This window comes from Macaca mulatta, chromosome 6 (genome assembly GCF_049350105.2).
Source record: "Macaca mulatta isolate MMU2019108-1 chromosome 6, T2T-MMU8v2.0, whole genome shotgun sequence".
NCBI classification, from domain to species: domain Eukaryota; kingdom Metazoa; phylum Chordata; class Mammalia; order Primates; family Cercopithecidae; genus Macaca; species Macaca mulatta.
In genome coordinates, this window is record NC_133411.1 from 11,371,712 (window position 1) to 11,387,725 (window position 16,014).

At 42.4% G+C, this 16,014-nt stretch overlaps 1 protein-coding gene and 1 pseudogene across 15 annotated transcripts in view; both read right to left on the reverse strand.

The window, feature by feature from the left end:
* Window positions 1-16,014, reverse strand: part of ATPSCKMT (ATP synthase c subunit lysine N-methyltransferase) — a 187,611-nt gene that overhangs the window by 162,072 nt on the left and 9,525 nt on the right. For 5 of the 14 annotated variants that reach the window (XR_013418265.1, XR_013418264.1, XM_078004605.1 and 2 more), the window contains exons 2-4: window positions 14,675-14,964; window positions 12,091-12,228; window positions 10,815-10,865 (exon numbers count right to left, since the gene is read on the reverse strand). Coding sequence is in view for 12 of the 14 variants with exons in the window: in XM_078004605.1 (XP_077860731.1) it covers window positions 10,815-10,865; window positions 12,091-12,228; window positions 14,675-14,964 (479 nt within the window). In the remaining 2 variants the exon portion in view is untranslated. Of the gene's footprint in view, window positions 1-1,417; window positions 2,909-7,244; window positions 7,492-10,814; window positions 10,866-12,090; window positions 12,229-14,674; window positions 14,965-16,014 lie in introns of those variants that run through there. The other 9 variants (XM_015139734.3, XM_078004615.1, XM_078004611.1 and 6 more) reach the window with 6 other exon arrangements.
* Window positions 1,418-2,305, reverse strand: LOC716240 (ferritin heavy chain pseudogene; annotated as a pseudogene). Its single transcript, XR_013377.5, has one exon. The product of XR_013377.5 is annotated as a ferritin heavy chain pseudogene (transcript).

The following is a 16,014-nucleotide window of genomic DNA, read 5'->3' on the forward strand; positions in this document are numbered from 1 at the left end:
AGACGGTAGCTGCCAAAAACCTGGCTGAAGTCCACAACATCCCATCCCCTCATCTCAGACTCACACGGGTGCTCGCTACACCATCACACTGTTTATTTTTCAGAGCACTCCACACTTAACTAAGATTCACTCGTTTATTTGTTTGTCTCTCCCTTCCAGAATAAGAATTCCATGAGGCCAGGGGCTTTGTGTGTCTGTCTATTCACCGCAGAATCTCAGAGATTCTTCTCCAGTAGACACTGAATACATATCTGTTGAATGAATGAATGAATGTGCCCCAGATGTTTCTCATTTAAGTGAAAATTATCAAATTGACCATATTTTTATAAGTTTAGTTAAAGATGTGACCATCTTACTTCATTACATCTCCATTAAGACAGTATGGTATTTCAGTTACAGGTATATGACTGGGAGTTCAATTCTTCTCTGTGATAAGCACAAATGACTCAGGCTACCATTCAATATTCATTTTACAGATATATGAAGCTTGTCTACTCACATTCAAAGGTTTTCATTAATTCGTCTTTTATCTAAATCAGTCAAGTCTTTTCTCATAAATGAGAAATATTAAATAAGTGGCAGCTCTCAAGAAATAAAAAAGTGACCAGCAGAAATAATCTGCAACTTCTGTGAATAAGCTTTTTCTCAGTGTCTAAAATAACAAACACCATTTATGGACTAGGTGTCATGAGTTTTAGAAATTGGTACCCAGTCCACTGTTACACGTACCATTATCCCAATGGCAAAGACACACAGAAAGCCAAGGCTCAGAGGCAGTAAGTCATAGGTTCAGGGCCTCTTGCTGATGACAAAACTGGAATCCAAACCCACGTTGGGCTTACATTTACACATACATGTATACAAATGTACGTATATACAGCTTAGATTCAACAAAATACAGTAATTTAGTGATGGAACAAATTATTTATTTATTTATTTATTATTATTTTTTTTTTTTTTTTTTTTTTTTTTAGACAGAGTCTCGCTCTGTCGCCCAGGCTGGAGTGCAGTGGCCGGATCTCAGCTCACTGCAAGCTCCGCCTCCCGGGTTTACGCCATTCTCCTGCCTCAGCCTCCCGAGTAGCTGGGACTGCAGGCGCCCGCCACCTCGCCCGGCTAGTTTTTTGTATTTTTTTAGTAGAGACGGGGTTTCACGGGGTTAGCCAGGATGGTCTCGATCTCCTGACCTCGTGATCCGCCCGTCTCGGCCTCCCAAAGCGCTGGGATTACAGGCTTGAGCCACCGCACCCGGCCAGAACAAATTATTTCTAATAAATGTTATAAAATATAAACGCCTCTCTGAATCCTTCAGAAAATTAATTTTGCCATGAAGTACAAAAAGGAAAGAGATAAAACTTAAGTATGAACAAAGTTATAGTAGACAGGAGACTGCAAACATTTGGTAATATGCACTGTCTTTTTTGGGGGGGGGAGGGTACCAAATTTCTTTATTTGAAGGAATGGTACAAATCAAAGAATTTAAGTGGATGTTTTGGTACAACTTATAGAAAAGGTAAAGGAAACCCCAACATGCATGCACTGCCTTGGTGACCAGGGAAGTCACCCCATGGCTACGGGGAAATTAGCCTGAGGCTTAGCTTTCATTATCACTGTCTCCCAGGGTGTGCTTGTCAAAGAGATACTCTGCCAAGTCGGATTCGGGTGCTCCCATCTTGTGCAAGTTGGTCACATGGTCACCCAATTCTTTGATGGCTTTCACCTGCTCATTCAGGTAAAGTGTCTCAATGAAGTCACACAAATGGGGGTCATTTTTGTCAGTGGCCAGTTTGTGCAGTTCCAGTAGTGACCGATTCACATTTTTTTCCAAATGTAAAGCACACTCCATCGCATTCAGCCCGCTCTCCCAGTCGTCATAGTCTGGTTTCTTGATATCCTGAAGGAAGATTCGGCCACCTCCTTGGTTCTGCAGCTTCATCAGTTTCTCAGCATGTTCCCTTTCCTCATGAGATTGGTGAAGAAAGTATTTGGCAAAGTTCTTCAAAGCCACATCATCGTGGTCAAAGTAGTAAGACATGGACAGGTAAACGTAGGAAGCCTAGAGTTCCAGGTTGATGTGGCCGTTGACGGCGGTCTCTGAGTCCCGGTGGTAGTTTTGGCGCACCTGCGAGGTGGACGCAGTCGTCATGGCGGAGGCTAAGGACAGGAGGCGGTGCTGGAGTGGCGGCGGGGGCCTTGGGGCGGTCGGAGGGCGTAGTGAAGAGGTGACGGAGGGCTGGCTATGGGTGGCCAGCAGGGATGGGGGACAAGCGCCGGGTTCCATCCAAGCACTGTTGAAGCAGGAAACCCTGACCACACTCGGCGAAGAACGGCTGCACTGTCTTTAAAAATCATTTCTCCTTATTGAGGCATTGAGCCATATTGTTTATGATGTGAAGAGCTGTTGGCATCTTTCCTGCCCATAACCATGACCATCACTTACTCATCTTTTTATGCATCCAGGTGCATGAAAAGGCAGTAAGTACATTTTTTAAGAAAATAGCATCAAAAGCAGATTTTAAATCTACCTGTTTTTCTTCTGTTTGTTTTCTCCAACAGTTAAGGAAAGTAATGGTAATTTCTCATTCCAAACCAAAGACAATTATGCTCCTTTCTAAGGACACAGCTGTAAGTCTCTACAAGATCGGGGAAGACTAGGACATTTCGGAAAAGCACTCTCAGTAAAGTTTATGCTTGAATGGGCGGCTGGAAATGCATCGATGTTCAGGGTCTCTTTTCACGGCCTCTAAACGTGCTCGCGTCATATGCCCACACTGTGTCTATCCCCTCCCCAGTGACATGGTCTGGAGTCCAGTGTGGGAAGGGAAACCGGCAAGCAATGACTCGTGCATCATCGGCAAGTTCAAGTTCAAGTTTCTTCTCCAACTGCAGCATCTGTGGGGAGTAACAGCTATTATTTTAGTGAGCAGTGAGTCAGAGGAAATGATCCCAAAATTTCTTCTGTACTTAAGAGTCCCTGAAAATACCTGAGCAAAAATTACTACTTGTTAAAAAGAGCACTCTGGGACACAAACACATGAACAAACAATCCACTAAAATACAGAAGATACACTGACAGCAGTTGCAAGAACATCTTCTAGTATTAATTATAAAATGTGCCATTTTTAGCAGATGTCTATCATAGATTTATAGTTTTCTCAATAAAATCAAGATGTGGCAGCAATTATAAGCAGCAGCAGTTTTAAATAATTTAGTTCAACACTTCAATATACCTTGTCTCCTACATTTAAGACATTATTTTTCCACAATTTTAAAGAGATGGGGGTCTTGCTATGTTGTCCAGGCTGGTCTCAAACTCCTGGGCTCAAGCAATCCGCCCACCTCAGCCTCCCAAAGTGCTGGGATTACAGGCATAAGCCACTGCGCCTACATTTTTCCACATTTTTAACATCTCTGAAATCAGGACACATCACACAACACTGTCTTAGAATTATAATTAGCAATTTTTTTTGTTTCTCAATAGCAATGGTGCATCCTAAAATCAAGATCTACAGTCAATGAAATGTAGTATAGTTAGACCATGAAAAAACACACACTATTCTACCAACTGGAAATACCATGAAATGTTTCATAATTTTTTAAAATGTACCCATAATGTACTAATAATGGATTTCTTAAGAGTTAGCCTAACTTATACCACTGTTGTACCATTTTGTTGTCAATCTACCAACAAAGAAAAGAGTTTTTACTATTCGCTAAAAGTACTGATATTTTAATTACATCAACAAATTAACAACTACTTAAAAATTTATCTGCAGGTCCTAAAAATTTGTTACCACCTTCACATCCTAAAAATACTTTTTTTCTACTTTCTTCTTTTAACTTGTTATTTTGGGATAATTTCAAACTTCCAGAAAAGTTGCAATAACAGAACAAAGAAGAACAAAGAACTCCTGTATACCTATACCCAGGTTCAATAACTTTTTTTTTTTTTTTTTTTGAGACAAGGTCTATCACCCAGGCTGGACTGCATTGGTGCGATCTTGGCTCAATGCAACCTCTGCCTCCTGGACTCAAACCATCCTCCCACCTCAACCTCCTAATTTTGTAGAGATAGGGTTTTGCCATGTTGCCTGGGCTGGTCCTCAACTCATGAGCTCAAGCCATCTGCCCGCCTCAGCCTGTCCAAGTGTTGGGACTACAGGTGTGAGCCACTGCACCTGGCCTATGGGTTTACCAATTTTCAACATTTTGTCACATTTGTTCTCTTCCTCTCTCTTTGAACATTTTTTTTCCTAAACCATTGGAGAAAAGGTTGCATACAATGTGCTCCTTTACTCCCTTAATACTTCAGTGTGTATTTTCTAAGAAAAACATTTTCATACATAATCCCAGCACAGTTATCTTCAGGAAATTTAACATTGTATTCCAATATAGTAATTCCAAGTAACACTGCAATTCTGTCATTGTCCCAGTAATGTTCTGTATAACATTTCCCAAAGGTATGATCCTGTCCAGGATCACTTTTGCGTTTAGCCATAGCATTCCTTTGGTCTCCTTAGAGGGAAAACAGCTCCTCAGTCTTCCTTCGGTTTCTGTGACAATAACATTCTTCAGTTATTGGACCGAGCGGCCCTGGCGGTGGGTCCTCTGATGTATGCTCATGAGCAGTGCAGTGTGTGGTCTTTGGCAACACCCCACCTGCGAGGCTGTGAACTTAGCAGGGCTCCAGACACCCAGGAGGCCCTTCTGCTCTTGATGATGGCATCAGTCACACAGTCAAGGTGGAATCCGGTGTCTCCACTGTGCAGTTGCTATTTTTCCTTTTATAATGAGTAGTTTGTGAGGAGATGCTTCGGGTTGATGTGAATCCTGTTACTCATCAGACAGTCCCCACACTTGGAGTAGCACTCACGGACAATTCTGGCCTGAATCAAATAGCAATCACGGACAATTCTGGCCTCAATCAATCTGCTAATTCTGTCCTTTCTTCTAGACGTACAGTTGGCACTCTACCATAAGGCAGGGCTTTCCCCTCACCTGCTCTGCCTCTCTCTCTTCTTGTCTACCAATCTGCTGTAAGGACAAACACCTATATTCTTATTTCATTTGATAGGTTATAATCCATTACTGTCTTTGTGTATTCGAATGCTCGAATTGTCCTAATTTGGCCACTGGGAGGCTCTTGCCGCTGGCTTCTCTGTCCTTTGGACATGCTGTTATCAAATACTGTGAGCACTTCCTTACATTCTGGCTCAATAAAATGTTCCTGGCTTTTGTATCTTCCTTCCACAGCCCTGATTCAGCCTTTTCCTCAAAGATTCCTGATTCCTCTTAGTAAGAAGTGATATTTAGAAAACAAGATCTAAGCAAAAATTATTCCTCTAAAAAAAACAGATTAAATCAAGACCAAATTGATAGGGCTTCTATGATGGTTTTAGTCCTGACCTAAATCTTATACAAGTGCTTAGAAAAACTCTTCTACATGACCTATGGCTGGAATGAGCCAAATTCTAATTGTTCATCAGAATCAATGCCAAGATAACACAGAATAAATTCCATTAAGGATGGAGGAATTTCTATTCTTTCAATAGCCAGTATAGGATTTAAAAAAAAAAAAAAAGTTGTGTTCCTTGAGGGAAAAATTAAACAAGCAAAGAATGAAACAATATGTGTTTTTCCAAAATATCAGAGATTTCTTATGGTAATTTTGTTCATAAAAAAGATAATTGTAAACTTATTCATGATGCTATTATTCTTTTCTCTTTTATAGTTTCTTTTATTTCCAAATGATTGTCATATGCTAAGTCAAGATAAACCTAAAAATGAAAGGAGCTATTTCCATCATAAGAAATTAACTGACTAAATTACACATAAATATGCAGCGAATCTGGTGCTTGATATCATACACAAAGAGAAGCCGTGATGTGTCATGTCTGCCTAATGGAATTCAAAATTATTCATACAATTATAGGTTTCAAAGTGACATGAACTCATCCTATTCTAATTATGTCTACAAAATTTTAAACATAGTTCTCAAAGGTATAAGATAACCTAGCCCTGCCACACACCCCGCCCCCCAGGAACCCCGGTTTCACTGGACCACCAGGGTAACTCACTCCTGGCACTTCCTCCTCCCCAGGCTCCCCTCTCCGAGTCCTACTGGTTGCCCCTCATTTCCCAGACCTCTAATGCCAGGGTCCAGAGCTCAGGTCTTCAACGGCTCATCCTCGTGCTCCCCAGGGAATCTCAGCTACTCCCAGGCTTCACGTGTGCTGATACCCAACAAACGTACATCTCCAGCCCGTTCTCTGGCCCGAACCCCAGACTCCTTCTCACCCACCACTGCCAGCCTGATGTCATGCACACCCAAACATCACATGCACATGCTGACTTTCCTAGCCAGCTCCGCTTGCACCTTCCCCAGCATAGTTCAAGGCAACCCCAAGCATGTGGCAGGATGGCCCAGTGGTCTAAGGTGCTAGACACAAGCTTCCACTTCCTAAGGCAACTCCAAACTTCCAGTAACTTGGGCCAACACCCTGGGGCTACCTGTGACCCCGCCTTTGCCTCTCTCCCCATGTTAGATCTGCCAGCTAGTCCTGTGGATTCTACCTTCACAATGCACACAGAATTTGATGCTTCTCACCAGTTACTCCATGGCCTGGACATCTGCAAGAGTTTATAACCTGTCTCCCAGCTTGTACCCACCCCTGCCTCCACATGGCAGCCTGTGACCCTTCTCCAGCCCAGCCAGCCCTGCATGCATTCCTCTCTGCTCACTCAAGGCTTCTGTCCTTCCAAGGGCTGGTGTCCTTCCCATCCTGCTTCCTCTCTGACCTCCCCACGCACACTCACGCCATACCTGCCTGCTTGCCGCACTGCCCCCCACCCTGTCCAAGGCGCTTTTCCCTGCAAGCCCCCTCCCTAACCTCAAAGGTCACCTTTGCAGGGATCCTGTCCCTGCCCCACCCCACCCTTGCTTTGCTTTGCTCCACAGCACTTTGGCTTCTGCTGTATGATGCATCTTCTATAGGCGTCTCATGTAATATCTGCTCTCCCCACTAGCATATGAGCACCTGGGGCAGGCGTGTTTTCTCTCGTACTCACTGAAATATTCCAAGTGATTAGAACAGGGCTTGCTATAGTGGCCACGCTTGTCAAATGAACGAAGGAAGGAAGAAAAAGTTATTCAGCTATGAGTCATTTTTCTTTATTAGAACATAATGATAATATTTTTGTTCATCAATTCATAACAGCCAAGCATGGTGGCTCATGCCTGTAATCCCAACAGTTTGGGAGTCTGCAGCAGGAGGAATGCTTGAGCCCAGGAGTTCGAGACCAGCCTGGGCAACATAGTGAGACTCCGTCCCTACAAAAACTAAAACAATTAGCCGGACATGGTGGCACACGCCTGTATTCCCAGTGACTTGGCAGGCTGAGGCAGGTGATCGCTTGAGTCCAGGAGGCTGGGGCTGCAGTGAGCCAAGATCACACATGACTGCACTACAGCCTGGGCAACAGAGTGAGACTCTGTCTCAAAAAAAAAAAGAAAAAAAATTCAGAACAGAATTTGTAACTAAAATTAAATTAGTCATTCTTTGAAGTTATGAAAGTAGATAGCTTTCTGGGAAAAGTATAAATACTGGGTATACTCAGACCACATTCATTCATTCAACGACCGTTTACCAAGCAATGCCTGTGCCAGTGCTGCAGTGCTGGAGGCCTGGGCCAGCTGGAAGAGGACAGGCCTGCTCCCTACCCCCGAGCTGATGGTGCAGTGCACACAGCAAGCACTGTCGAAGCCTTCAGACAAAGAAATGCACAATAACTCATCTAAGGACAGGGCAACAAGATACTATGTGAGTGCAAAGCAGGCCACTGGAGCTCGCCTCATTGGCATCAAGGACTGCCTTGCAGAGGCCGGGCACAGTGGCTCAAGCCTGTAATCCCAGTACTTTGGGAGGCCGAGGCGGGCAGATCATGAGGTCAGGAGATCGAGACCATCCTGGCTAACATGGTGAAACCCTGTCTCTACTAAAAAAATACAAAAAATTAGCTGGGCGCGGTGGCAGGTGCCTGTAGTCCCAGCTACTCGGCAGGCGGAGGCAGGAGAATGGCGTGAACCTGGGAGGCGGAGCTTGCAGTGAGCTGAGATGCGCCACCGCACTCAAGCCTAGGCGACAGAGTGAGACTCTGCTGTCTCGGGAAAAAAAAAAAAAAATTGCCTTGCAGAGGAAAAGACAGCTGGCCCATAAGTTGTCAGTGCTATTCACCAACGAAGTCCAGAGCCAGGGAGACCACAGTCAGAGGGAAGGACACAGCCCCAGGCTCTGGGAAGAGCAGCAATGGTGAGGTCCAAGGGGCCAAGAGAAGGACGGAGGACTGGTACAGAGAGCTGAGGGCAGCATGGCCCAGAGGAAGCTGGAAGGGAGCAAGGGCCACTGCACGCCAGCCTCAGGGCCACAGTGTTTGGACCTTATCCCTAAAAACAGCAAGAAGTCACAGAAGGGTTTTCACGAGAACAAGATTGGTCTGCTCTGCACTTTGAAAAGATGCTCTTGGTGCATAAGCTCATGTTAAACGTGGATGTTTACAACCCCAGGACTGGCTTGACCAGATCCAAATGGGATTCCTGCTCCTTTTCAGTTAGATACATACTTGTGTGGAACTGCTACAGCACCTCTGATTTTGAGCTACAACTGCACAGAGCTGTTAGGGATCATCAGTCTGGTATTAGAAACAGGGGTGAGGGTTTACAGCCCCAGGGATTCCTGGCTCTGGACCTCCCCAAGGCTCCCCTGGCTCACTGAGTATCTATCTGGGCATCAGCTGCCATGGGAACATCTCATGGCACGCTGGCTTTGTGGAGTCACCCAGCCGCAGCTGGCCATGGTTCACAGCACACGCCCCGCCCCCTCATGGCCTCTGCTGAGACACAGCTTAATGAAGGTTGAAAGTGGGGCCCTCCACACACAACACTCCGCCTTCCAAACCAACAGAAGTCATCCTGGCCTCCGCACCCCTGACCGACCCACCGGCATGGAGACGGCGAGTTGGCCAGATCTCTGTTATGACAGGGAACGTGGACACTTTGTGTCTTTCAGCTGCTCCCCATTTTCCTTGGGAATAGTGAAATGCTACATGTTCCTTATTTCAGATTTCTCTACATACAGAATGGACATTAATCACAAAAGTATTCATAAATAATAAGACTCTTATTTCCCCTGACTGAACAGCTCCAAAAAGTGAGTCAGTCTACTTCAAACATGGTAAGAAGCACCTGGAGTCGGCTCCACAGGTCCTGGAGTGACGATGACTACCAAAGGCCACTGCTCCCCCCCGCTGGGACAAGTAACCCTGGTTTCATCATCCTGCCTCTCCACACAGCACGGAATTGCCAGTAAATGCTAACATTCTATCTATAAAGCACGGATTCAAATTAAAGTTACTTGTCTCCAAAAAGCGAACACATTCCATTTTAGAACTAAAGCCCAAACATCACAGGTAATAAATCACCATCAAAATTACATATCAATCTATGATCCCAATCAGTTTTCTTAAAAATGACCAGGGAGTGTGCCCTTCTACCTCATTTCACTTCTATAAGAAAAGGCTGGATACCAAAGTTTGGTCTTAATTTTAGGTATAATAAGAATTATAAATGTACAGGATACTGTCACTTTCAAGAATATTTTACAAGACTGGGCACAACGGCTCACATCTGTAATCCTAGTACTTTGGGAGGCCGAGGCAGGCAGATTACTTGAGGTCAGGAATTCAAGACCAGCCTGGCCAACATGGCAAAACCCCACCTCTACTAAAAATAAAAAAATTAGCTGAGCATGGTGGCAAGCGCCTGTAGTCTCAGCTACTCAGCAGGCTGATGCAGGAGAATTGCTTGAACCAGGGAGGCAGAGGTTGCAGTGAGCCGAGATCATGCCACTGCACTCCAGCCTGGGCAACAGAGCAAGACCCTGGCTCAAAAAAAAAACAGTATTTTACAAAAGCATTTCTAAATTATATTTTAAAATTAAAGAATATGGCATTATACTGAAGGTCTTAGTAGTAGAAATACATTTCTCAAGCACTGAAATGTCTTATACAAAAATGCAGGCATTAATAAAAAAACCAAAAAAATTGTCTTTTTAAAAAATTAAAACCTTATCAGCTATATTGTAGCATTTTAGCAAACATCCAATTCTGCCAATTTTATGATGGCTACAATGACAGACTGAAAAGTGAAAAGGGATTTCCTTCCATGGTCTGCGCACCAGCAATACAGTAAAAGCTTCCCACCATGACCATCTTTCCAAAGGCTAAGGAGGGCCATTTTCAGTGCAGTACTGTGGCATTTTCACTTCTGAAAGTACATAATCAAAGTTCAATATGCCATTCTTTAGCAAATCAGTAAACTGAGGTAAACTGAAACTACTCAATGCTCATCCACCCAGAAAATTATCTTCCTGCCAAATGGGAGGAATGATCAATTCAGAGGGAACATCCCATTAACTTTCCAGAGCGACTTCAGCCGAGTGGAAGTGAGTGGCTGTGAAAACTGCCAACTACATTAGACACGGGGACCTCAGAAAGCAGCTTCCAAACTGGAATGTTTAAGGCTTAGGCAAATCATTGAGAATTTCATCTGAAGCCAAAGTTTAAAAGTATGACTGAATCTTTTATGATTAAACTTCTAAGACTCTGAATTATTTTATTAAATCAATGAACTGAAATCCAGTGTTCCCTAAAATCTCTGGGAGGCCATCACCATCACACGGGTGAGTGGTGGTGTTGCGGCTGGAAGGGCCTTCAACATCATCTAACCCCAAAGAGAGAGCAGAAAAGTGCGTACTCACCATCTGAGGCACACCGAAAATAACAACGTTCGAGTACTGCGAAAAAGTAACCTGAACAAGGTGGGAAAACAATCGGTAGATTAAATGCAAAAAGCCAAATGTTAAGCTTAACTTGTTTCACAGAAATGGGTAGCAGTTTTCCGTTTTACCAAACGGTGGGTTTTGACAAATTCCTAAAAAGAGCGGCCCTCCTTAAGATTTCACAAGGAAAAGAATAATACATTCATGCTCTCATTCATTTTAATTCAATCCATTACAGTTTTCCAAACGCTTCCCTGTAAGTCATCCCATCTCATCCTCAGGGCGACTCCATGCAGGGCGCGCCCAAGTGGTCATGTGTCGGACAGCTAGTGACCACACTGTGACCCCACTGTGACCAGCTGGTGGCACCGGGGCCACGTGTTCCTGCACCAGTCCACTCTACACCAAACCAGCTGCACCAGAACGCGAGAGACTTCAGAACCATCTGGGGTTTTTGTTGTTGTTGTTGAACCATCCTTAAAATTTGAGTCTCCCTCCTCTTCTCTAAAATACTATGTGAAAAAAGTGCAATAAAATGGTCTTCAGTTGAAAAACCGGGGGAAAATGTGCTTTGCCAGTTAAAATTCTTATTGCCCAATAAAAGTCTTATTTACTCTATAGAGAGATCGTTTATGCACATATGGCATAAAAAAACAATGCAAGCAAAACTCAAGTGAATTTTTGTAAGCTACTGATGACAATATTACAATGGAAAATTCTTATTTAAGAAAAAGCATTTTATGGAACATTCCTAAAGCAAAATTACAGGGCATTTTTAGAGTTTTTAGAGTACAAATAAATTTGGAAGTATCTTATACTTTATGAGGATAAGAAATAACCATGACAGCATGATTCTCTAGCACCCATCTCTGTGTCTCTCTAAATATACGAATATGCATACACACACACACACAGGCACACAAATGGAAAAGTCTAATATTTATCAATAATAATTTATAGGATTTCCAAATGAGATGAAAAATCTCATTATTTTGTAAGAAACAGAAATTAGAACACACTAATTTAGTAAATAAATTCTTGGAATTCACAAGACCTATACATAAAAACTTTAAGCTTCTCTCTAAAGGAGACTATTTGTAAAATGTATCAATTTTACACATTTCATTATGCCAGAATATTCACATGGATTTTAATTATTTTTCTTTTAATACATTTTTTCAGTTCTCAGTCATACTAATTTTGAATAATAAACTTTCCCTTGGATTTCTCTAGGGCCATTCTCTGCCTTACATACCTTCCACAAATCCGAAATATAAAATTTGGCAGAACCATGCACACCTTCTCGCCAAGCGCGGTATCTGGAGTACCAAACTAGCCATGGGTTTAATTCATAACCAACTGCTGTGAACCCTTCCTTCGCAGCCGCTATGACCTGTGGAGAGAGGCAGGATTTATTCAAAATATGAAGAAAAAATGAACATATACGGTCAAACAATATGAATATCTCCTATCAATGGTTTAAACATCCAATCAAAAAGTGCCTCCTGTGACTAAGACATCATTTAAAAATGTGTCTCTAAAGTGATACAGCTTCGTGGACAAGGTAATAGTTAACCTATGTAACTTAGTTTTTTCTTGATTGGTTAAAGATTTCACCTCAAGTATCAGAATAGACATTCAGGTTCACTTTGAACACCTCCATAATTGATTCTAGGTCAGCCAACCCCCGGGGAGGTTGAACAAAACATTGCTAAAAATCCACTACATCTCTCCATCAGTGGGCTAGCACAGCAGCAGTGAAATGAATGTGTTGGGGAGGATGATTTTGTGAACAAGTAATAATGTGCAATAAAAATAATCTGTCAATGAAAAATCTGCAATTAGTTACGTATTTCCTTTGTAGTTAATGACTATTCACTCAAAACTGAAAACAGGTAAAATAAAATGAAATTAATCCGAATAAAGTCAACTGTGGAATCCCACCAGCCTCCGGAGAGTGGAAGGGATATGGGGCAGTCCTGGGTTCTCTCTGCCCGTCCTGTCCTGCCCCATTCTTTAAGGGAGCATCCCTTGACTCAGCTGTTCCACCTAAGATAGTTCCCAAGTAACTATAGTGCTACAAGAAAACATTTTCTCAGAAACCACAAAGATACCGTTCAAATACGTAAAGCATTCAAATACGGATTTTAAAACTTTCTCTTTGATTTCTTGATATGGTTTGCCTCTGTGTCCCCACCCAAATCTCATCTTGAATTCCCATGTGTTGTGGGAGGGACCTGGCAGGAGGTAACTGAATAATGGGGGCAGGTCTTTCCCATGCTATTCTCATGATAGTGAGTAAGTCTTACAAGATCTGGTTTTATAAGGGGGAGTTTCCCTGCACAAGCTCTCTCCTTGCTTGCCACCACCCATGTAAGACACGACTTGCTCCTCCTTGCCTTTCACCTTCCACCATGATTGTGAGGCCTCCCCAGCCATGTTAAACTGTAAGTCCAATCAACCTCTTTCTTTTGTAAACTGCCCAGTCTCAGGTATGTCTTTATCAGCAGCGTGAAAACAGACCAATACTTTTTTTTTTTTTGAGATGGAGTCTCGCTCTGTCGCCCAGGCTGGAGTGCAGTGGCATGATCTTGGCCCAGTGCAACCTCCACCTCCCGGGTTAAAGCGATTCTACTGCCTCAGCCTCCTTAGCAGCTGGGGTTACAGGCGTGTGCCACCACGCCCGGCTAATTTTTGTATTTTTAGTAGAGAAGGGGTTTCACCATGTTGGTCAGGCTGGTCTTGAACTCCTGACCTCGTGATCCGTCCACCTCAGCCTCCCAAAATGCTAGGATTACAGGCATGAGCCACTGCACCTGGCCACTAACACATTTCTTAGAAACAAATAGTGGCTCCCTGAGGGTGAGGGGAGGAGGGGAATAGAAAGTTATTATTTAATTGGGGCAGTGTTTCAGTTTTGCAAGATGGAAAGAGTTCTGGAGATGGGTGGTGGTGACGGTGGCACGGCAACGTGAATGTACTTCCCACCCTGAACCGTACACCTGCACATGGTTAAGATGGTAAACACTATGTTATGTGTATCTTAACACGATTTTAAAAGTAAAAAAAAAAATTAAATTAAAAATATCTTAACTTTCTAACCTCCTCCTGAATACTCTAGCTCAGAATCACAAAATCAGTCTCTATGTCTGTAGGAGCTGGTGAAAGGTGAGAGTCCTGCTGGCCTTCACACTAAATGCTTCCATAGCACCAGCCTTTCCCACTGCTGCTGGAACTTTTCAGCTCATCACTGCGATAAGGCTAAGGATGGTGCCACCCTGCCCACAGAGGAACCTGCTCTGAGACACCCACTTGTCTGTCAGTGGCCTTTTGTCTTTATTTATAGGTGCCCAACTGGGGTCAAGTGAGAGAAGTTCGCTAAAAAAGTCTGATCTTCGGCTTAGTGAGGGTTAATCACTGGCTCTTTCTTATTTTAACTCTATATTACCCCCAGGAATTATTACTTATACACGGATAAATACAGACAAATGTAGAAGCAAACAACTATGGGGTTGTTTGCATGATTTAACATGTTTCTTCTCATCATGCCACCTCTGTCGGCCCAAGTATTTAACAGACAATTTAATAATTACCAGTTAACCGTTCTTTTTCCCCTGGCATGTCAACAGCGCACTTCCTCCTTTAAGAACAAATTACATCTGGGAAAAATGAATTCCAAACATGCTGGTAGTTTAATAGTTTGGTCAAACAAACACAAAATGAAATGAGCACTCTTTCGAGCTGTCAGATTTAGTAAGTCTTTGTGTAAGCCTTACTAAATGTAAAGCAGAAATTTTAAGTTCTCGTTCCAAACCTTAAAATGTTTTAGCAGAACTCACAATGCGTCCGTCGCCACTACCGATGTCTACAAGGGATCCTCTTCTGCATTGCAACATTTTCACAACATTTTCAATCTGCTTCGTAGTTGCAGGTACAAATGGCAAACAGACTTTTCGAAGGGCTGGCGTTATAAACGGTGTGGCTACAGCATACACAACCACCAGGGTCCCACCCACAAGCCCAGTAAGAAAGAACCCCCAGTTGCTTTTCTGCAAACTCTTGGCTTCAAAACTTGCAGGTAGAACATGTCTTGACTGACTTTCTTCTGTAAGTGTTTCTAGGGGTATACCTAGAATGAAAGCAAGCAGAAAAGACACACATAGCACCAAATCTGAAATCCAAGAGAGTATTTTTTCCTACAATTCTCATTGACAAATAAACTCATGCTTTTTAAAGGATAATTCAGCTGAATACAAGCTAAATGCCAAGTGTAGGATCCCATAATAAATCCTATTAAGATATTTTGGAGAACATTATTCAATACCACGAGAAGACTAAAATCTTTTCTTTCCAACATGTTGATTTTTTTGTGTGTCTAGGAGTCATCCTTAGAAAACAATGTACTCAAACTTATTGAGCAATTTATTAATTTAATATCCATTAGTACAAGTTTTAATCATGCACTACATATTTTTATGTTCTGAGCTAACATATGTTTATTTGTTCATTGTTGTCTTATTTTTAAAACAAACATAAAGATGTCTAATTATTACCCAATTTCAAGTAGAATTAAAGGATTCCACATCAAATTTGGTCTGGCATCTACAATCCGGTTTCACCAACACAATTTTAAAGTAATAGAAGAGACAAAAATCAGGTTTTACCAAATATCTCAAATAAGTATGGTAATAAAGAGACTTTTACGACAGATCCAAAAAGAATAAAAAATAAGATCATTTTAGTACTATCACAAACACAAAATAATGCAGACCCCAATCACTGATTACAAAGAAATGAATGGTACCTTAAATATCCTCTTGAGATTTGTCCTTTAAAATGCATTTAAATGAGATCTCAGGGTTTTGAAATTAATATTGACTTGAAATTGATTTTAAAATTGATTAATGAGGAGCACAGTACAGGAGGTAAAAACAGGACTCCTCCAGAGCCAGCCAAAGTTAGGATCTCAGCTCTGCCACCTCATTAATGAGGGGACCCTGAATCCCTTGTCCTTGCTGAACCTGTTTTCTCATCTGTAAAGTGGGGGTCACAGGGATATTGTGAGGATGAAATGAGTGGATGGAGGTAAAGCACTTAGAACAGAGTTGAATGCAATTATAGGTTTCCTATAACTGCTGTAAGAAGTTGCCACAAAATTAATGGTTTAAAATAACACCAT